This window comes from Sinocyclocheilus rhinocerous, unplaced genomic scaffold (assembly GCF_001515625.1).
Source record: "Sinocyclocheilus rhinocerous isolate Xijiao unplaced genomic scaffold, SAMN03320098_v1.1 scaffold40, whole genome shotgun sequence".
NCBI classification, from domain to species: domain Eukaryota; kingdom Metazoa; phylum Chordata; class Actinopteri; order Cypriniformes; family Cyprinidae; genus Sinocyclocheilus; species Sinocyclocheilus rhinocerous.
The window spans coordinates 1-24671 of record NW_015624837.1 but is presented as its reverse complement, the minus strand read 5'-3'; the positions used below and the strand labels follow the sequence as shown (position 1 = coordinate 24671).

Genomic DNA, 24671 nt, shown 5'->3' with positions numbered 1-24671 from the left:
AGTTTGTGTGTGTGTGTGTGAGAGAGACAGGGAGGTTATACTTTAACAGAACAGACTTTCACCTGTTGTACCATCTGACTTTTCAAACATGATTAATGCATGACACAGTTAATCTTCATCTCTTTGGGTGGAGTGCAGGAGGTACTCATGATGATACAGACAGTCATCACATTTACACATTTAGCAAAGAAAAGAAACTTTTTTACAACTTTTGCATTTGATCACCTAATAAGCCCATTAAAAAAATAAAAAATCCCAGCTTGAAACCACTCACATGTGCACACCTTTTTCACGTGGGATGTGATTTATTCATTTTGAATTACTAGCTGGTCCAGCGTGCGGCTCTGTATTTCACCTCTTAATATCTGTGGTGCATTAGGCCTTAAAAATATGTGACCCGTTGACCTAAAGTCTTACAGAATGCAGTTTTGCTACGAGGAATTGGAAGGGACTGGGTGTTAAACAAAAATGAAAAAGACAGGAAATTACAAGATGTGCTTCACTTCAACCAAAACACTGCTTCACTTCTTGAACTGATAAGAGTGACTTAGACTGAGCAAATGATTGAGACACTCATGAGAGCAACATAAGGAAAGTGTTCAAATAATAACATTATTAAGACCTTTCAATATGGTACAGTTTATTTTTTAAAGCATTAGAGCCTCAAATCTGATGTTTTTGTTGTGCAAACTAAGATAAATAAGATAAATTATTAGATCATAAAATCAACTTTGCATGAAAAGTAAATTGTATTCTCAATATTTTGGCCCATGAAACCTTAGGGGCTGTGACCTTATTGGCTTTTTCCAACAATTAAAATCATACAACAGGCTGTTGAATTAAATGCCTAAAACCAACATTATTAACCAGTGTGTGCAACCTTGTTATCATATGATTTGCCCCATTGCTAGAAAATAAAATCACACAGCTTAGAATTTATTTATTTATTTATACGTCTGCAAAACTAGCAAATCTAATGTAAAATGAATTGAAAACTAAATAGCTCATATAATATTTGACCTCATGAGGTTGATTATCATCATTTCTGAAGGTTGAGTTTCTTGGAAAAGAAAAAAAAACTAAGCTTTTTAGGCCTATTTTGTACCATTTTACGTAAAGCACCATTATTTGAACATATTTTTTTGAAGTATGCAACTTTATTTGCTTAAATCCATTCTGGCCATATAGTAGTGTCAATTTCTAAACTAGTTTTTTTTTTTTTTTTTTGCTGAAAAACCGATAAGAGAGACAGAGAAGGGGGATTAGTGATATGTGCCCAAACAAACAATGGACAAAGGCAGGTATTGTTTTTCAATGAAAAGTTGTATTTCTTGTTTCTGGAGGTCATTTGTCAGGTTTCGAGACCCTTCTGAAATGTGTTGGTGTGGAAGATTGGAGCACAACAGCCTGGAGATGAGCATGTTGCAATATGATGGTGTTTGTGTGGAGGGGAGGTGGAGGAAGGGTTGGGTTGGGTGGAAAGGAATTTGGCAGAGCCCCGTCAGTAAGTGTTGTGTCTGTACTATTGTGCACAGCTCACTGAACTGTTATCCATTTACAAACTTCATTTTACTACAGCACACATAGATTTCTGTTGTAGAAGTACACTGACATCCATGATCAAGAGAGCAAATAAAAACTGTTGACATATTGTAGTTAGGTGACTAATTTATGCAAGTGCATTTTATAAATGGCACTAAAAAGTGTTGGGTTTTTTGTAAGTTTAAAGGAATTAGAACTAGTTAGTGGATAATTGGCCTATATGGACATTTAGTTCTGAATCACTAAAAACAGTACATTCATTAATCGTCTTAATGTCTTCAAAGGCATTGAAAAAGAGCAGGTTATTGTCATAAAATAGGTGGAATTGTGTCTAAAATTTAACAGAATTAGCAACTGATAAATGTTAATTACTTGTATACTTGTAAAGCCTGTCTACTTGACAGTGTCCATAGTAAAACACAGAAATCAGAGCAATTTAATCCATATGAAATACATCAAGTCAGTCAACAGAGATTGCAGACATTATTAAGGGAATGTCCTCAGAGAGTGCCTTTATGTTCTGTTGCCATGGCAATGACTTAAACAGCAAAGGTGGATGGTTTCCACATTGGTTCACCCACCCAGAAGCTTGAATAACTGTTTATTGCAACACATGTCCCGAGGAGCACCCAGGTACTAGCATGTACACATTTCTAGTCTCCACCCCTTGTCCATATTTTACCCTTTTCCTAAATGTTGTGCTTTGCACATGCTCAAAACTACACAAGTTCTTCTCAGCAGAGATGTGTATGATATTTTTAAAACAATTTCAACAATATATATATTTTCATGCATTATTTTTTAGATTTTATCTATTTATTGTTTCATTATTTTGTTTATTGACTTTTTAAAATCAATTTTATGATTTAAAATGTGGTAATATTCTATTTTATTTTTGTTTTTTTTGTTTTTTTTGTGTCTTGTAATTGTGAATAATTTCTGTTTTTGGTGGGGTGATTGTGTCATGAAAACTCCCAGTTGATGAGAAATAAAAATCCTGATCTTCTTGATATGGTGATGAACATTGAGAGTTGGGTGATGTTGAAGCCCTGAAGCTTCTCTTGAGTCTGGGTGTGAGCATCTGCCGCACCTCCCAACACCTGACTGACAGATGAAAATCACACAAAGTTCTGTCATTATAGCTGAATCATGAGAAAATCTGTGTGAAACAATGTGAAACAAAATCACAATTTGAGAATTGGCTTGATATCAATGAATGAGTTGTAATTTGAATTTAATGGACTTCACTCAGAATACTGAATTGAAACAAGAAATTTCCATCAGAGGATTTGTATTTTTGTAACCAATTACATAATTAAATATTCAAAATGATCTGTTATAATGTAGAACGTTTTTTAACATTAAAGTTCAAATCTAATGTTAACGTTAAAGTTAAACCTATTATTAAATCTATTAATAATGTATTAGTAAAATGTGCACTTAAAACAGTTCTAATTTTGCACTATGATCAGTTAAATGAAAGCTAATTTATTAAATATAAATAAATAAATATAAAGAAAAATAAATATGAATATAAATAAAGTTTCTGGTTACCCCACATATGTTTATACAAGTTTATGTGTAATTCAAATAGAAAAAAATAAATGTAATGATGAAATATTAAAATGTACACTTAAATCAGTTATATTAATTTAATTCCATTTTAATTATATGTCATTAAATTTGATTCAGATTTATAGTTTTGCATCCAGTTTGCTGCCTCAATTCAAATTCAGGAACACAAATTGGAAATCTTTATTCAATTCTGAATGGTGTGCAAAAGAGAAAGACAAAAGAGACAGACAGTGAACCTGAGAGAGCATGAGAAAGAGCCAGTCACTCAACCAAGTGTGAGACGGGATGTGATAACTATTGACAGTGACGGTGCAGCTGCTATTGATACACGCTGACAGCGAATGTCCCCGATGCATCCAAACCTCAAGCATAAACCACAAACCACTTTCACTCTCAAACAGATTTATTTTCAGATAGCTCACATATGTACTTCAGTATTATGTAGCACAGCTTTGCACTGATGCATGCATGTAATTCAACACGAGAGATCACTCTGCGCTCTGTTTGTTCACTCTCTGAGTGCAGGTATGTGACCCTCTCTCTCTTATTTCCTTTCCCTCATTTTGCAACCTCTCGGTAAATGCTGAAATGAAACCAATGTAGGCATAGAATGTGTGAAACATTATAACAGCATGTACAAAAATGTATCACAGCAACACATTTTCTTACCTAAACATGATGTTTTCAGGACATTTAAAATATAGTTTGGGGGCATTGGAAGTTGTGTCACTTGTACTGGGTGTGCCGTATTTTAAGTGCAGATGTGTGACAGGTAGGTATGTCTGATGACAGTCAGACAGTGAGTCAGTGGTTTCACCCCAGTTGGCCTCTCATAGCATTCAATCAATGTCAGCACAAAATCTCTGATTCTATCTCTGGGCCTCTCTACACTCAAATACAACATTTTTCGATGAATGAAAAATATCCTGTTAAATTTTTAGTAATTTATTGTAAAATATGGTGACAATGTTTCAGGTATGTGATGGCATATTAATGACTGTATAGTTGTACAACTTATAACTATGTATTTCATTAAGTGACATAATGTAAATATACCAATATATTTAAACCAAAATCTGCTTTGTACACTACAGTTCAAAGGTTTGGGATCAGTAAGAACTTTTTAAAATAAATTCATAATTTTATTCAGCAAAGACACAATAATTTGATCAAAAGCCACAGTAAAGACTTTTATGTTTGTATAAGTGTATTGTTATAAAAATGACGTGAATTTACAGTTTCCACAAAAATAATAAGCAGCTGTTTTCAACACTGACAATAATAAGAAATGTTTCTTGGGCAGCATATCACCATATTAGTAGGATTTCTGAAGGATTTAATGATTTCTGAAATGATACTAATAACTGTTGAAAATGCGGGCACAGAATAAAAGAAAAAAAACTAACTAACTGATGTGCTGTACTACTCCACCTGAACCTAACAGAAACCATGTTAGAACATAAATTATGAAGATTTACTGGTTATAGTCTTTAGTGAATAGAAGCAAAAGCTTGGCTAAAGCTTCAGCTCTGCATGCCTGAGTGCTAGGAAACACTGTTTATTTGAGACTCTAGACACGCCTCTCTGGCCTTATCGCTGAGCTCAGGTTTCACTCTAACCGTTGCCATGGAGCTGTTTTCTTTTGACTGCGCTCTTAAAGAGACAAAGAGAAAGAGAAAGAAAGTAAAAGAAAGAGTGCTGTCATACAAAGAGAGGAAAGAGGGAGGAAGAGAAAGGGAAATAAAAATTGTGGCGACTGACAACTGTAACATTATAAACTTTTGAAAAAACAGAATGCTGTTATGAGACTAACTATGAGAAAACTGGGAAGCGGAAATGACAGAGCGAGAGCGAGAAAGACACTAATTATGGGGTGAAAAAAAGAGAAGGAAAAAAAAGAGTCAAAAGGAATGTCAGTGAAATGCAAGGGTGTGTCAAAGGCCAAATATGATGCGATTTCAATTTTTCCTTTCTCTTTGGAGTGTTACAAGCTCTTGGTGCATAAAGAAGATCTGTAAAGTTGCAAAGACTAAAGTCTCAAATCCAAAGAGATATTCTTTATAAGTTAAGAGTCAACCACGCCTACCTAAACCGGCTCGTTCTAACACGCCCCCACATGTCTACGTCCCGATGTGGGAAGATTTGCATAATGCCGCCCAAATGTTCACGCAAAGAAAGAAGGCGTAACTTGTATTCTCGCTGTTGCCGCAGCCGCCATATTTTGGAGTAGAGGTCTGCAACCGCGGGACCCAACTGGACTTTTTGCGCCGCGGGATTAAATTCCCGAATAAAACGCGGTAGCGGTCGGTAACTCTGGTGTAATTTGAACGGGAGCGGGCGGTCTAACAATATCCCGTTCCCGACGTCCATTTAGAACAGCATATCTGCACGTTATTCTTATTGACCACCGGTAAAGCTTGCACTCAGGACTGTTATGCACGCGCTGCATGCATGCTTTAAAAGTCACGCGTTTTATTTGCGTGGTCTGTGCGCAGCATGTGCATAACGATGCTCAGAGCAGGCTGTACCTGTGGTAAATATACGGCCCTCAGATAGAACAGGCAGGTAGGGAGCATGAGGGAGCGGGACTAAAAAAACAGTCCTCTATTGTGGAGACGCTGTGTGTTTCGGTGTGAAAGTGAAACTACTTTGTTTGGCCTAGAAATCAGTGGTTAAGTTGTATTTACAACACTGTTCCAGAACAGTTCAACCCAAATATTCAGATGTGTGCAGCGCATTTTACGGAGGACAAGGACTGTTTCCTGAACCAGTAGCCTACAATGCTTCTGTGCACAAAGGCTGTTCTGCAATACCGTTTTTACGTACCTTACTGCACGTTTCGCCGCAGTTTCAAAGAGAAATGTCCACTGAGTGGCGCTAAAACACGGGTTCAATACGTGAGCCCTGGCACGTTTTTATTACGTTGATATAGGTACGTATTGCTGTGTTTTTATTACGTTTCTTCAGGTACGTATTGTGGCGGTTCAGAATTCAAATATCCGGGGACTGTCGCTAAAAGTTAATGCTCTATCGTGTTGGAAATATGCCCTACACCAAACCCAACCCTAAACCTACCCGATAGTGTTAACAAATGCAAAACTGATATAAAAACACATTTTTTGATGCAACCGTGCCATTTTAACTTCCTTATATGCAGATTTGAACTGTTTTGTTGAACCGTAGTTACACGGGATTCGAAACGGAGCTCCTCACGTCTCAAGTACGTCTCTGTACTCCGTGAGCTACCGAACAAACCTATCGTCTATGAAAACCCATTGATATGAAGCTGGATATGTGCGGTGCTAACAATCAAAAGCATCAGTTTTCAAATCTCCCAGCATATTAAAAATGTTTTGAAGTCACAACATAATACTCTTCAAGTAATTGTGCGAAAATTACGCTTTATTAATCGAAACTCTGTAAATCATATTCTGTGTGAAAATAATTGAAAAGGTGTCTGAGTTTTACTGCCTCTAGTGTTCATTTTTTTGGAAACTGCAGTGATATGTACTTACTGGTACGTATTTCGCGTCTTGCAAAAATGTGCCCCCAGGTATGTATTTGCCATGAGACCGGGTAGGTAAAAAGACAGTATAAGTCATTATAATCAGTAATTATGGTCACACGCTTGAGGTATTCGGCCAATCACAACACACTGGATAGCTGGCCAATCAGAGCACACCTCGCTTTTCAGACCGATGAGCTTTGTAAAAATCGACACGTTTCAGAAAGGCGGGGCATAGAGGAGCAACAATAATGTACAGTATGTGGAAAATAATGTGTTTTTTGAACCTTAAAACCGCATAAACACATTGCATTACACCAAATACACAAAATAATGTTCTTTTTAGCAACGTCATATCACCCCTTTAACAACCAGACAAACCTTCACATCCTGCACTGTGCTATTAGAGATTTCCTTGTTTACTACCTTTTCATTTATTTGATTTTGTTGTTCTATGTTGAAAAGTCAGAACACCATTACACAGTAAAGCATAAGTTGACAAAACTCCTACACACAAAAACACACAACTTTACTGTAAACCTTTGAAAAGAAAGAGGCAGTATAGGGCATCTATTTTAAATTGAATAGATAAAAATTTAAAAAAAATACCAAGAACAGGATCTTTAATGCATTTGTAATACATTGCATATGTAAATTATAAGCGATTATCAGTGTTGGGGAGTAACACAGTAACATGTAACGGTGTTACGTAATTTAATTACAAAATAAATGTAACTGTAATTTGTTACAGTTACTGAAAAAAAAAGTGTAATTAAATTAGTTACTTATGAAAATGTTAATGATTACAAAGGGGGTTACTTCTGAATATTTTACACACACACACACACACACACACACACACACACACGTCACACACACACACACACACACACACACACACACACACATACACTATATCTTTTTTGCTATCTTAGTGAAGACATTGCATAGACTTCCATTGATTTTATATCAGGTTAATGATATTTTCATTTCATTTCAACATGTGCAAAACACTAGATTTAAATTAAAACATCTTTTGGCTGAATAATGAGCCTTTTTAACTAAAGGACCAGTAAAATGTCCTCACTTGTGGGTTGTCATGGTCTTTCACTATATAAGTGAAGACATTTGGTCCTCACAAGTATAGTTAAACCAGTACACACACACACACACACACACACACACACACACAGATTTAATTGATTTCTTTCCCCAAATGCATTGACTGTTCTAAAATATGAGACGTCAATGTTTAAGGAGTTTAGGACACAGACACATGCTTATTCGATAACTTTATTCAGTAGCTTTATTTTTAATATTAACTGTTTTTTTCCCAAGGCAATGTTAGATGCCAGTGTTTCCTAACATATTGGCTATGCAAAGACTTGATTTCAAAAACAGGAAATATCATAGCTATTAAATTATATATTGTTATGATTTCAAATCTGTATTTAACCTCAGAACGATCTCAAAGTAAAAAGAGGTGCTAAAGTCTGATCTTTTGGTGGCTGTGCTTTAAAATTAAATTGTTATAATCTTAATTCTAGTGGATTTTTGAGGATTTTGAAAGTCTGACAGTAATCAGTGTTGAGTGCTACTGTAAGATTAAGCCTGCCTGGTTTAAATGTTTGAGTTGAAAACATTAATTAGAAATGTAGAAAAGTAATCAAAAAGTGATCCAATGTAGTCAGTTACATTACTTTAATAAAGCAATTTAAATAGTTACACTACTTATTTAATTTTAAATGGGGTAACTTGTAATCTGTAACCTATTACATTTCCAAAGTAACCTTCCCAACACTGGTGATTATTAATGCAAGTAATTATTATTACTGACAAGTGGCACTAATCTGTGTGTGGAACAGGCTTGTGCAAAAAATTGAATAAACTATTAAAATGTCAGTTCAGTTCCTGAATTTGAGGTTAAAAAAAAGTTTTAATTCAGGATGCAATTCATATTTAGGGATGATGCAAATCATCTCCAATCTTAATGATATTTTACAGAATTGGCAAATTCATATGCATTTGTATGATCACCTTTGTACATTTTAATATGTAAGGTTTAGGGGTGGACCTTAATGCTTATCTTGTTTGTTTTTTTTTATTGCATATTTCAAACATTTTTAGAACTAGGATATAAACTCAGAACTGCAAGATATAAAATCAGAATTCTGACAATTTGTCTCACAATTCTCACAATTTTTCTCAATTTCTCAAAAATGTTCTCACAAAACTTTTTCCCCTCTGAATTCTGAGTTTACATCTCGCAATTCAGTTTATTTCCCACTATAGAATATAAAATAAAAAAGGTAATTGCAAATTGAGACTTTTTAGTCTCACAATTCTGTTTATATCTTGCAAATTTGAGTTTATATCTCACAATTTATATTCTCAGAATTGTGAGAAAAAAAGACAGAACTCTGAGATATAAACTCAAAATTGTGAGGGGAAAAAGTGCACCACGTGTGTTAAATTTCTTTGGATCACAATTCAAAAAATTCCTCTCCCTGTCATTCCAAAATCTTCCAAAACTTCCTGTAGGGTGTGGCCAATATATCATTCAAATCACATTTATAAATGAAAAGACGTCAAATTTTTTTACTTTTGCACAACCCTGTGGAAGTCTACACTACCTAAACTAATCCTAACCATGCAAACCCAGCCATATTGAAGAAGAAGACTGAAAGATTTAATGCTGAAATATTTTATATTTAAATATATATATACAAATGAAAAGAAAAACACAACAAAATTACAAAAATTGTAACTAAAATTAAAATTTATAAAAAAAACAAATAATTCAAGAGATTAAAATAATAATAATAATAAAAAGTTGTATCTCAGTGACTTAAAAGAAAACACCTTTGAACAACCCTCTTTTAAAGCCGGGACTATTACAGTAACATGAAACATTTTGGCCACATACATAAGCTTCCACAACCACAAATTAAGAATGAGCACACCAATATACCATCTCAGCACTGCACACGGCTATATGATGAGTAGGACTGCATCCTATCGGTTAGGCGGTTTGCCATGTGAGTGCGGAAAACTTGGGTGTTGACTGCACAACCCTTCCCTCGAGCACACCCTGCCTAAGCCAGCCTGGCACTCCCAATCTCTCTGATTTCACCATGAGTCATACAGTTATTGTGCACAGATGGCAAGCGTGTGCATGCAGCGTCTACAGATACAGACCTGTGACTGTTTACCATCCAAACTCAGGGGAGTTTCCTGCACAACTGGTTTTCTGTGCTCTGTATTCTCATTCTCCATCCAAGAACACCATTAGACAAAACTGACACACACACTACAAAAATAGCCAAACATTCATAAAAGAAGATAAAAACTGTGTGTAAGTACAAAAATATCCAAACATTCATAAAAGAAGATAAAAACTGTGTGTAAGAATTAAGACTTTTTCAGAGAATATATCTTGAAGTTAATTCTCTTACCCCATTGACAAAGTGCTGTTTTAAGTTTAAACCTCACTAAATGGTATTAGATTTAGCACAAAACAGTACTGGTAATAAAAATAAAAATAAGATACATTTTCTTAAAATATAAGTCTTGTTGTCTTACATAAGTCTTACAAAAGTCTTGTTATCTTACATAAGTAATTGTGCCTCGTTTTAAGAATTTGCTGATTTTTACAAAAACATAAATAAATAAATAAATAAAGCTTGTTTTATTATTTTATTACACTGCATTTTTTTCTCAAAGTTGTAAATAAAACAAACATTATTGGAGCACATTTTACAAGAAAAATACTATTTCAGTCTTTCTACTTTAAAAATTCACATTTAAATCAATTACCGGTACTCTGTAATTAATTGTGAAATTTACTAGCAATTTCTGAGTGAAATTTGTATTTCTTTTTATTATTTAACAATGCCAGTAAGAAAAATAATTATAGATATATTTTCTTTAAAATGTCTTAGTATCTTACATAATTGTGCTTCTCAAATGAATGTATCTTCTTCTCTTTTTTTTTTTTTTTTTTTTTAGAAATTTAAGATTTATTTATTGAAACGCAAATAAAACATTTTCTTTTTTTTTTCTTTTTTTTAGTAAAATTTTAGTTAAATGAAAAGATTATTGTAGTAATTATTTTATGAGAAAATACTATTTCTGTCTTGCTACGTTAAAATTTAGCATTTCATTTATGGTGCTCCTTGCTGTTTCTTTGTAATTAATTGTAAAATTTACTAGGAACTTCTGAGTGAAATTTTATTTCTACCCAGTTTTTTTTTTTTTTTTTTCTCAGTGTACAAGATCCAATGTACTGTATGTAATCATAATTGAATCCATTTCTATGCTTTCACGTGAATGTTTCTAGAGAATGTTTGACCAAGTATATGTCATGGAATCTCTCTCTTTCTTTTTTCCTCTCATTCAGTGTCTTTGTTCAGCAGTTGTGTCTGAGAAACAGATTTATGGTGGCTCAGACAGTGCAGGCTTCATCTGAATGGAGCTCACATTCAAGATATTCTCTAAATGTGTGCAAATGGCGAAGACGTGCTATTGAGAGCCTCTCTAAAGGGCCTCTGTAACCACCCTTGAAATTTCTTAACCCTCATATTCTACCCCAAGGCCCTTTTAACATCTCTAAAACCATATTTAATGCTGAAGTATACTTAACGACATGATGATTTACCTTTGATTTATTGTATTTTTCAAATTGAGACAAAGTCAGCAAAGTGAACAATTAAGTGAGAGAAACTGAGTGGGAGTGAGTAAGTGTAAGAGATAGATTGACAGAAGGAAAGAATAAACAGCTAAAGTTGTCTCGCCCAATCTCTTTTTTTCCCCACTCTTTGCTTACAACTCCTTCAACGCAAGCAGCCGTACCATGACTTCACCTTTCCTTAAAACGCTATCTCTTTTCCACTGAAGTGCTTATAATAATTGCATATGAAACTCATAGGCAAAACTATTGATCAAAACTATTTTCAGAAATAATTTAGCGTACAATCACATGTCCATCACGAATAAAAGACACTAGAAAACTATATCTGCTGATTAGTTGTTTAGTTGGGCAAACCCTCAGACGTGTTTCGGTTAAGTCGTTTTAAGTATGAACAACTTTTAACAAGGTGTGAGCTTCTGAGGAATCAATTTATTCTAGATGGGATTAATAGTAATTCTTAAGAAGAGCATCTACAAAAAGCATTGCTTCTGATCTGCTAATGAAGTTCATCTCTGGACCAGTGCAATAGCTTTTTACCAAAACATGATTGCTCTAAGGTTTTTGTGTGATTTAAAAATGAATGATCTCAGAATGATTTTAGGATGCATTATCGCCATTAAACAAGCATAAAAGTGATGTTGTCAAAATAATACAACATCATACTGTCAGTGAGTAATAGAAGCATGCATGTGTCATGAACATACTGTATGTGCAAACTGTGACTTTAATAGCGATACTACGTGTTTTTTTAGTATGTCAAACAAACAAACAAACAAACAAACAGAGTAACTGTTCATTTTCAGTGTCATTTTTAAATTTCCCCATGAAAACGTATTTTTGGCCTTTTGACACAGACCTGTGTTTTCCAGCTTCTTGATTAACAAATGTTGCAAACAAAATGTTTATGTATAGTATATACTATGTGTTTCTACATTTATTTAGGGTTTTATATACATAGATTATTTAAGGCTTTATACATACTTACATAAACACATTGAAACCCTTATTAACCCTTATTATGCAAAAGCCCATAAATAAAAAAAGTGAACTTTTCAAAACAAGTACATTTTTCCTCTTTTATCACTTTATTTTATATTTTGTTTTCGTTTATTCTTTATGTCCGTCAGTATGAAATGGTCAACCCTGAAACTTACCATGTGATTATTGAAAACATGATATTTGTAGAAATATCAGCATTAGATTCACCTTCTAATTCACTCTCTACTAAAACATTATTGTGAAATCATACAACTATCAACACTTTCACCTGTTACTTTTTAAAGGATAGCTATAGTCCAAGTTAAAATATATATTAAAATGTAACTCGAGATGGCACAATGCAATTTATTAACACTTGGAAACATTCTTTGTCTGACATAATATTTAAAATGTTACAGATAAAAATAATTTTATTATTAATTATAAATTTAAATAACTTTAATCTTTTAACCCGCAAGGTGAGGGTGTGGGAGAAACAATGAATAAGGAGTTTCTCTAAAGCGCTCCGAATCGATCTCATTGGCATTATCGCGCATCAAACAGCACCGGGACGCACATCTGCCGTTGCGGGATCTATTAAAACTTTTCCATAAGCAGCTGGTGACAGCAGCGGATCTCAGGTGATCAGGAAATACCGTGTGTTCGTCCGGCCATGGCCCGGCGTATGTCGCCTGCTGTTGCTTTTCTGTTTTGTTTCGGATTATCGGTAAGTTTGTCGTGTTTTTAAATCTTTCTGTTAGTAGATACCCACCTACTCCAATTTAGTCTTTCTGTCTGGCAAAGTATCGTTTTGTAAACCGAAACAATCGTTATCTGTCTCTCATAAAACTGAATCTTCTTTTGTTTATTTAGCACTCTCAATGTGTAAAGCAACAATATTTATGTTTATAAAGTTAATGTGAAAAAGTCATGCATTGTCTTTAACCCTTAGATCAACTTCCAACCCTTTACAGAAATTTACCACGGCAACTAAATGTAAAATAAAGGGCATGGTCAAATATTTTACATTATGCAACTTTTGTCCCTCTATTCAACTTTTAACAATCATTTCTGTCAAAGGTGATTTTAGTTTCCAAAGGTTCAGTTCGGGTTTTTAATAAGTGGTTAAATTCAAAGCAGTGAATAAAATGCAATGAAATTCTCAGTGCAGGTTGTCACTTTGATTTTAGGCATCAAATTAAGGCAACAATAAGTTTTAGTGGGTTAAAATCAGGATTTTTGAGGCCGATCGCCAATCACAGAAAGCAGTATCTGCAGATACCGATCTTTTTAAAGCCTTCTTTTTATAATTTCCATATCATTGGAATATACCAAATTATCATTCCACTCCAATCAGGATTTTTAGGGTCTGAATTTCATTTTTTTTAAAATGCTTTTTCAGCATTGCAATTCTTTTTTTCTTTTTTTGTACACAGTACAGTTATACAATTACTGACATGTTTAAACACAATAAATATAAGCAACACATTATTCAATGCTTTTTACTTTTGCATTTACTTTTGCCACTTGCTTAAGCAACTTAATATATAAATATAGATTTATATATTAAGTTGCTTAAGCAAGTGGCAAAACATTTAAACTACTTTTCTTAAGTTATCACAAACTTACCACTGACAGAAATGGTCAGCTCTACTGCCTTTTCTTTTGCATTGAAATCTTTATTACAAGCAATCATGCAGTTCATAAAGAACTTTGTTTTCCTACCTCCACGAGTGCCATCTATTATTGCCCTCTTTATCTAAAAGTGCTCTTTCCCTTTAAACCTAGCCAAAAAGCCATATGTGTTGACTGTGAAACAGTAGAGTTTAATAATATGCATTTATGGTGTAATTACTAAAGTTTCGTGTCAATCCATGTTCATATTTACTGCAAACAATGCAGTAAATTCGTTTAATTCAGTGCTTTCAGTGCAGCAAAAATAGACTCGGTGCAGAAACGATCTCTGCACTGCTGCAGACGCACCGCTCCTGAACGCACTGCTGGACCGCAACCGTGCGCAGTGTGAACGCTTTATTAATCCGTTAACATGAGCACGGAAAAAATACGCACAAACGAAGTAATGTGAACCTGGCATTATGTGTGTGCGTTGCGAGTGTGCGTAAGCGCACGGTCTTCAGGAGAGCGCGCGAGCGCTGAATGGTTAAACACTGGCAAGAATTAAAAAGTAACGCAATTTATAAACTTTAGTGACGATGTGACACTGCCTCGACTGTGCAAGTGACAATTCCTGTGTCAATTGTGCAGCGTGCAGCTCGCTTATAGACAGACGCGATGTGGTGATTTGAAGCCATTTGCGTATTTTGAGAGAGAAAGAGAGAGCGCGCGCGGTGATTCACTCATGCTGTTTGTGAAATTACGTCTCACACAAGGTTTTCAAATTACTTTATAAGTTATTTAATGAAGAAATATGAAGGTGAGTACCTCACCTTCAGCATTATAATTATTTTACCCGCACCAGACAGAGACAGACGGTGCCGCTTCATGTCGTGCCAAACCTCTAACGGCTGCGTCATCAGTTTGAGATCGTTTTTTTTAGATCGGCCTCTTTAGAGACCTCATCCCAACGTGATTATCGGCCGATAATGATCGGTAGCCGATCAATCGGAGCACCCCTAATATTTATTATATTATATACTACAATGAAACCATGATACGAAATTAACCACCATTGCTAATGGTCAATAACTAGACAAATATTAAATAAAATCTTAAAGTAAAATCTTTTTTTTTTTTTTTACATCGGTATGGAGATACCCAACTGTCTTATTATAGGTTTACCATAATAACGGCACCATAGTAATTGTATTGTAGTATTTTGTTGGGAACTTCCAAGTTCCACTATTTAACATGGTGTATTTTTGTAAAGGGCATTTCAGTACAAGCTCTGTCTAGTATACAGACACACAAATTACAGCAGTCAAGCTGGATCTGCAAGTAGTATTCACTTAGGAGTGTTGAAATTCCCTCCCCCTGGCACCTTAATGATTTACATTTCTCAGTAATACTTACTCAAATTCTAATGAAGATGAGTTTGATTTACTGAACAACAGTTGAGTAAAATGGTTACTAAATGAGTGCAATCTACTAAATGAGTGAAAATCACTTCACCTGGTACTTGACACTGGAGAATCTCAGTGAAGGATGATTTTACTGCTTTTATCAGTATGTGCTAGGTAGATATGCAAAGAGCACAGTCTTGGTTGTTTTGGCTTTCGTTTTTAATATTTTGCATACCCATTATGCCCATACATGTGTCATACACTGTGTGTGTACGAGAGAGTGCTTTTGGTGTAAAACATCTCTCATTTGGGTTAAAATTACATTTTATTGCTGAGTTTTTAGCCCTTCATATTTCCATGTCACAAATGTAAAGGTTCTACTTATTCATATGACAATCATTAGGCCTTCAGTTTACATAAAACAACCTAATGCATGTACCAAACCTTATGTAATTACTACACAATATGTGATGTCTCCATGTATCACTATTAACACTTAGTAACCATTGAAACTTTGCACAGTACAATTCAGAAATGCACAGTTGAGGAAAGTAAAGAAAACCCCTTACTAAGACATTACATTTTATATTTGAGATAGTGCAGCGTTTTCTGCCACTGTGTGCATATGCTTTATCTTAGGTGTGTGTGGTCTGATTAAGGTGATCTCGACTTAAGTGGAATGCATTTCGCTTTTGCCAAGTATTTCTTCATCTTATCTTCCTTAATTAGACGTCTGCTGAAGTGAAATAAATTAATGACTCCTGTGAAGTGTTTTCTTTCCCCCCGTGTTTGCAAATCTTTTCAGGTTTATTATATCTCTTTCAACTCATTTCATACAAATTATGGCATCTGTTTAATTTTGTCTGTGTACAGACAGGATGAGCTTAGTGTCAAACAATGCATGCGTGCAAGTTGCAACCACAGTGTTTCGATCATTTATAATGACTCACTAGTGAATCATTTACAAAAGCCGCAAATGAGAACATTCTCACCAGACAGGGCAGCAAATATAAAAACAAATATTTCTCTGTCTTTGTCTTTTCTGCTGTGTGTGAGAAGGTTGGCGGGATAAGTCTGTCTTCACAAATTGTTGTTGTGCATTTCTGTTTTCCCACAGCATGTGTTTGAGGTTGAAGCCAGATTCCAGAACTCTGTGGCCCTCCACAGGCAGAAGAGAGAATGGATCGTCCCTCCCCAAATCTTAGAGGAGAATGTGGATTACACCAAGAGAGAGTTCATTGCAAAAGTGAGTAAGACTTTTTCTGCATTAAACATTAATATGCTGATATCAACATTAATGTACAATCAATGTGCAAAAATGACACGTAAATAAATTAGTCACAAGGCATCAGCTTTTTCACCATGGGGGAGTTGAAAAGGGAAAAATAAGATGTGATCTAATTGCAAATTATATTATAGGAATAGCTCACGCAAAAGTGAAAAGTTGCTGAAAATGTACTCACCCTCAGGCCATCCAAGATGTAGATTCAATTGTTTTGTCATCGGAACACAATTGGAGTAATTTATCATTACATCACTTGCTCATGAGATCAATGAGAGTCCAAACAGCTGATAAAAACATCACAATAATCCACATTACTCCAATGAATTGTGTGTTTGTAATGTGTATGTAATAAATATATGAAGATGTTTTTGGCTAAAATACAGGCTCTCTAACCATAATATTGCTGTCTCCAGTGAAAAAGTTGTCTCTTCTGAATCAGGAGAGAACTATGCACTGATCAAAACAGTTCTAAACAAATATGTTGGTGAATTTTAATATGAGAGGACAACAGGAGATGGATTTTTCATTGGAGGAAGCATTATTATGGATTATAGTATTTTCGCCAGAAGCAACAGTTTAAACTTAAAAGGCCTTAATAATGGATTTGCTTCTTACAAACAATTAACTTTTCTCTTCACAATTGATTAATTGATGGACTGGAGTGGTGTGGATTACTTGTGGATCATTGTGATGTTTTTATCAGCTGTTTGGACTCTCATTCTGACGGCACCCATTCACTGTAGAGTCATCTATTGCTGAGCAACTCATTAGATCATCTTTGAGAGTACATTTTGAGAAAATGTTCATTTTGGGGGAGCTATTCCTTTAATTCCATTAATGGTATGCACAAAAATTACACATGAAAATTGCAATTTTAGCTTCTTGTCATTCAAACGTTGTATATAAAAACTGATGTTTGCAGTATCATTATTGGTGCACACGTAAGAGTATTTGATGAAGTCACTACTTCACATGTGTGATATACAGTGAAACAATATCATTAACAAATCCAAGTATTTAAGATTTGCAATGCTTAATGTGTCAGGCCACTGTGGCTTGATTGTTTTTTTTGGGGGGGTTAAATAAATGTGTTTCTGATTTATTTAGATTCGCTCAGACAAGGAAGACGTCAAAATGAGAAATGTGAGGTACTCACTGAAGGGCATCGGTGCAGACCAAGAGCCGTTCAATTTATTTGTGGTGAATCCTGAAAATGGATATGTAACGATAACGAGGTTCCTTGACAGAGAGTCCATCGCACAATACAATGTAAGTGAAATGGCCATGATGACAATGATGATTCGTGATGATGATGATGAAGGTGGCTTTAACACCTACACTTGATTATGAGGGGTGGTGATCTTAAATTTATTTCTTCACCTCTGTAGCTTTCAGGTGTTGCTACATTCACAGATGGCACAATTGCAGAGAATGACATTGGGTTGAGAATAAAAGTGAAGGATCAGAATGATAATCCGCCTGTTTTCGGTCCAATGGTACCTGGCGATGTAAACGAGCTCAGTCTAGTAGGTATGTGAACTGCAGTTGTTACAGGTGTTTAAAAAAAAAGTGACTTGAAGTTTGAACAATAAACATAATGGAGATTAATAATTATCAAATTCTGCATGTGGGTTATTGACTCAAACCAAAACCTTTTTTTTTTTTTTTCTGGATCTTTTAATTAATCTGTTAATTTAAAATGTATTCATAATTTGAATACTGAATACATACTTTTCTGTATTAAAATTAATTTCTCTTTTATGAAGTAGTTTTGCAAGATATGTTATTATTATTTAACAGGAATTTAAGAGGAAATTAATTATTATAAGGGGGAAAAAATCAGCTGCACTTCTTATTAATATTTGGTCATATAAGTTTAGTTGTAAAATGTCATGTGGTGCAACTCCCCAAAAATGTAATGATATTTTTGAATTATTCATTTAAGATATTTGAGGGGAAAAAAAGAATCTTGAAATAAACACTACACTTCAAAAATCTGGGGTCTGTAAGTCTTTTAAATGTTTTTGAAAGAAGTGTCTTATGCTCACCAATGCTGCATTTATTTGATTAAAAAAATATCTATAAACAGTAATATTGTGAAAATATTATTACAATTTAAAATAACTGTCAATTTTTCAATTTGAATATTTTTCCAATGTAATTTATTCCTGTGATGGCAAAGCTGAATTTTCAGCAGCTTACTCCTCTTCAGGGTCACATGATTTTTTTCAGAAATCATTCTAATATGCTGATTTGCTGCTCAAGAAATATTTCTTATTATTACCATTTCTGAAAACAGTTGTACTGCTTAATATTTTTGTGTAAAAAAAAAATGCAGGGTTCTTTAATGAAGTTAAAGAACAACATTTATTTGAAATAGAATTATTTTGTAAAATTGTAAATGTCTTTACTGTCTCTTTTGGTCAATTTAATGCATTTTTGCAGTATAAACTTATTCAGTATACACAGTAGTAGTGTATAATTAAAAATTTTTTTTTTTAAATGATAAAAATGTTTTACTTGAAGGTTACACCTCTTGATATGTATACAGGATAAAATGGTATGAAGGTTTTTAAAACTTTATGAAGCCAACATGAATACAAAGAGTACATTAAACTAGATTTTTCGAAGGATTTGTTCTTTTCATTTATCGCGGGCACTCTTATTTTATACAGATACAGCAGTGATGAAGATTAATTGCTTTGATGCTGATGAGGTAGGAAACCCAAACTCTCAAATCAAGTATGAGATTGTTGAGCAGCAGCCAGCTGGGGCGCAAATGTTCAGAGTTGATGCTGACGGGACAGTCCGTGTTAACAATCCTAAACTGGATAGAGAGGTGAGAGGTCACCATCACTGTATCAAATGTGTACCTGATATCCAACATGCTTACATAACACACATAAACTCCATGTGTTTGCACTGGCTCAACTTCATTGACAGCATTTGTAAGCTTCAGTGTCAGTGCCAGATGTTCTCTTATTGTTTCAGTTTAAATGAGTAATGCAGGAACATATAAAGACACAATAACCGCTTTTGCTGAGCATATTGAACAGCATGTAAATGATTCCACCTGTTTATTTACACGCCATCTCTCTCTTCAGACTATTGATCAGTATGTCCTGCTTGTCAAAGCATCTGACCTGAACGGAGCCCCAGGCGGCAATGCCGCCACAGGAACAGTCACCATCAAGATCAATGATGTCAACGATAATGTGCCTACATTGCAAGGCCCAGTAAGAAAATATCTACACTATGTTTACATCCACACAGTTTTAATGTTGTTGTAGTGGTCCCTGCAATTTTTGCAACTTATTTTTTCGTTCTCCATAGTTTGAGGCTAGTATTGAGGAAAATACAGATAAAGTAGAGGTGATGAGACTTAAAGCAAGTGACCTGGATCTTAAGGACACGGACAACTGGGTGACTAAGTGCTTTATTGCATCAGGCAATGAGGCTGGATACTTCAGCATTCACACGGACCCAAAGACCAATGAGGCAGTCATTATGCTTGACAAGGTGTGCAATGATATTTGTTGGTTATTTTTCTCTCATAATTTCTAGGATAGTTGTGAGTAGGTTTTTTTGTGATACCAAAATGTAAGTATTCATACCAATATTGGTCAGATTTCACAATTCTCAATACCAATTTTGACACCACAGGAAAAACTAATTCAATTTAGTAAACAAGTAATTATTTTAAGTAATTATTCAAGTAAGCAGTCAATAATAAAGGAATAATGTAAATGCAGTTTTTCTTTTTAGTATTGTTGTTTGATTAATATTATTGACATAATAGACAGTAATATTGTGAAATAGTATTACACTTTAAAATAACTGCTTTCTTTTTAATACATTTTCAAATGTAATTTATTTTTATGATGGCACAGCTGAATTTTCAGCAGCCATTTGAAATAGAAATCTTGTAATGTTATACATGTCTTTACTCTCACTTTTTATTCATTTAATGCAGGGGTGTCCAAACTCGGTCCTGGAGGGCCGGTGTCCTGAAGAGTTTAGCTCTAATCCCAATTAAACACACCTGAACCAGCTAATCAAGCTCTTACTAGGCATACTAGAAACTTAAAGGCAGGTGTGTTGAGGCAAGTTGGAGCTAAACTCTGCAGGACACCGGCCCTCCAGGACCGAGTTTGGGCAGCCCTGATTTAATGCATCCTTGCCAAGTAAAAGTATTAACTTTAAAAATACTTCCCCCAAACTTTTAAATAGGAGTGTACTTTGATTATTCATCAAAACGTATTCTATTAACATTCACATGATACATAATTTACTGTGTTTACATTAATACATTGCAAAGATTTTGATGACACGTGCAGAAGAGTGCAGTTTTACCATCGAAAACAGTTAGTCAGACAGCACTTGGGTAATAAATGGAATCAGTACTTGGTTATATTGATACAGAAGAAAGGCTAGTATTGTTACCTTTGTTATAGTATCAACTTTCTTTAAAAGTACTGGTACTTTTGACATTGTTACTTATAGCATGTAACTGAAGCAGATTATACTCTCAGCCATTTGCTTGAAAAAAGTATATCATGTCTGTTTTCCCTGCAGGCTGTTGATTATGAGGATGTCAAAGACCTGAACCTTGGCATTGGTGTAATGAACAATGCTCCATTCCACCCCTCTGTGACTGGAGGACAAGAAGGAATAAACATAAACTTCGGTGGCAGCGGTGATGGCGCAGGAGGAGGCGGCGGCGGCGGCGGCGGTGGTGGTGGTGGTGGTGGTGTCGGTGGAGGCGGTGGAGCTGGCGGCGGTGGTGGCGGCAGTGCAGGCGGTTCATGGTCGATGTCAGGGAGTCAGATATACAATGTGAACGTAAAGGTGAAAAACCAGCCAGAAGGACCCAAGTTCATGCCCCTAACAAAAGCCATTGCCATCTCAGAAGGCAAGACTTTTAACAGCAATGAGGTCATCGCAAGGTACCCGGCCACTGACACAGACACGGGAAAGGAAGCTACCAACGTGAAGTATGTTTACATAGAAATAGTTCTGTCAACAACTAAGCATATAAAAGAAAAAGAAATGAGCTTGAACCAACTATGTTCCCTTTTCTTATAGGTATGTTAAAGGATTTGACCCAGATAACTGGCTGACCATCGATGAGACAACTGGGGCCGTTAGAATGAACAAGGCTCCTGACCGCGAGTCCAAGTATCTAGTTAACGGCACTTACTACGCCCAGATTTACAGCATAACTCAAGGCAAGTTCCAGGCAGGATTATTAACTAAAACTAAAACCTTAAATGGCTAGTTGATAATTCTGTCATCATTTACTCAAGTTGTTCCAAACCTGTACGAGTTTCTTCTGTTGAACACAAAAGAAGATGTCTTGAAAAATGTTGGTAACCAAACAGTTGCTGGTAGCCAATTGACTTCCATATTATTTTCTTTCCATATTATGGAAGTCAGTGACTACCAGCAACTGTTTGGTTACCAACAGTATAAATATAACTGAAACTTATTTTGTTTCAACTCGTTGTCAAGGCAACATTTCTCATTTTCATTTAGTTTAATTTGAAGTACTAAAATAACTGAAACTAAAACTAAAAACTATGTAGACATTAATTAAGAATTTTTTAAAAAGTGATAAAAATGACAAACACAACAAAATTACTAAAACTATAACTAAAATAGTATATAAATGATACTAAAATAACACTGGTTCCAGGTAAAAGGGAAAACATTTCTTTCTTTGTTGGTTTATTTATCCAACTGTTCTATTTTTTTCTGAACTGTTGCCATATGTTGCCAGGTTATTGTTCACTGCCATAATATATGATAATATTCTTCATTAACTTATAGACCAATCATAATTCCAGTGTGCTGCATTTTACAATAAAATGGACATTGCAGGTATATAACCTGTCCTGAAGATGGCGCCTTCTTCACATTGATCAATAATAGTTACTGAAAACCGGGTCAATGTTTGGATACTTAACCATTTGCAAGTTATGTTGTAAAAATGATTTGATTTCATTCACTTATACCATTTATTTACAATGCATTCTCTTTTTCTATATTTTTCTTTTAGTATTTTTTTAAACTAAGGGAAAGTAGCCCGAAAGCATTCTTTTATTTTACTTTTCGACACTTCAGTTTTTATTATATAACAGTATTATAACATTTGTCTCACATTTATGTTTGTGTATTGTATGCAAAATAATATATTATTTTTTAAAATATGTTTTTCCTTTTTTCTTATAGACTTGCCTTCAAAGACGGCAACAGGCACCATTGCCATCCAGGTAGAGGATTTTAATGATCACTGCCCAACTTTGGCAAGCAAAGTCAAGACACTTTGTACTGAAAAGGATGCCGTCTTAGTCACTGCAGTGGATGAGGATGCGCCACCCAATGGAGCTCCATTCACCTTCAATGTTGTCCCAGAAGGAACTAACGGGAAATGGACAGTCGAGCATTTCAACGGTATGTGTGTCAGTTGGGAACACAATATATATATATAAAGTACTAGTCAGAGATCTGTTAATCAGGATGTCACTACTGACTCTGTGGTTGAGATCGTCTGTTTTTCTTCTTATCAGATACCACTGCCATCTTCAGAACCCATCAAAAGCTGTGGCCAGGAGAATACGAGCTGACGGTGGACGTCAAGGACCAGCAGGGATTGTCATGTCCAGAACCTCAGAAAATTCAGGTGGATGTGTGCACCTGTACCGACCAGGGAGCTTGTGCCCGAACAGGAGCACATGGAGGAAAAGGAGCATTTAAGAAGGGATCCAGGTTTGGACCTGCTGGAATCGGCCTTCTCTTCCTTGGACTCCTTTCATTATTGCGTAAGTTCACACCAGTATCTTAACAAAGTCTACCATGTAAATCTGTCTTTCTGACATTGCCTCATTTCTATTTATGCCGCATTTAAAGCTGAAGCATGCTGTTTCTGCAGGACTAATGAAATGACAAAAATAAAGCATATGTTCAGGAGCAGGTGTAAAGATTGACAGTTAAGACCTAGCTTACCTGTCGAGAAGAAACTCCACAAGTTTGGCGTCTCGATTGAAACCCAAACATTCCACCAATTCATTCCTCCATCTTATTGCCACTGCCAATGTTTACCCTTGTCTGTCTCTTCGAATTTTGGCCTGCACTTCTGTAACCAAATATGAAGTTATTTTTCCATGTGATGTGTCAGCCTTAGTCCCACACTGGCTAAAATACAGTAGCCACACCCCAGTCTCTCACTATAGGTTGAGCTGGAAACAGATTGATGGATCTGAGCAAACTGCTCTACATTTTTTTTGCCTGGGAGGCTCAATCTTTACACTTCTAGGGAAGAAAAACCCATGAATGGCACACTAATAGTACAATAAATTAGGTTAAGAGAATGTATTTTGAACTTCACCTTGAACTTTCTTGTGCCTGATCCTGCTCTCCAAACAACTTCATTGGATAGGTTACCCAAAAATAAAAAATCTGTCATCATTTACTCACCTATTCTGCAGAACACAAAAGAAGATATTTTAAAGAATGATTTTATTCACACAATGAATGTCGGTAGGGTCCAAAACAACATTGCGTTACACAGAAGAAATTAAGATTTGGAACAACATGATGACCGAATTTTCATTTTTGGGGTGGACTTAGCCTATTAAGCAGAATACCAGACAGAGCATGATTGATAGTTGTTATTATTATGTGAAAAATAAATGCTATATTTCTCCTCTGTTACAGTCATCCCACTCCTGTTGCTGCTGTGTCAGTGTGGAGCTGCTGGGCTGGCGGGAGATTTCACAGACATGCCCTATGACACTAAAGAGCATCTCATCTCTTACCATACCGAGGGCCAGGGAGAGGACAGGGTAAGATCTTGAACTTCTGATTGATTTGCAATGCATGTTATCAGGAACAAAATCTGATTAAGATGTTATTTCTGTTATAAAGCTAAATAAATCAAACCCTTTTTTTCTCTGATAGGATGTTCCACTACTCAATGTTGTTGATCGAAGGCCGAATTTTATGTCGAGAGACGTTGTGGGTGATATGTACTTCACAGGAGGAGCAGGAGGAGTAGGAGGAGCAGGAGGAGTAGGA

General features: G+C 35.2%; 1 protein-coding gene across 1 annotated transcript; it reads left to right on the top strand.

Moving 5' to 3' along the window:
- Positions 1-12780: 12780 nt before the first annotated feature.
- LOC107745992 (desmoglein-2-like) lies at positions 12781-24665 on the top strand (the record flags this gene model as incomplete). Its single annotated transcript, XM_016560025.1, has 13 exons — positions 12781-13017; positions 16428-16556; positions 17703-17864; positions 17984-18125; positions 19271-19434; positions 19700-19831; positions 19929-20114; positions 21171-21589; positions 21681-21823; positions 22827-23048; positions 23165-23416; positions 24312-24439; positions 24555-24665. Coding segments are annotated over exons 1-13 (2244 nt in total), but the record flags the coding sequence as incomplete, so codon positions are not given.
- Positions 24666-24671: the final 6 nt, after the last annotated feature.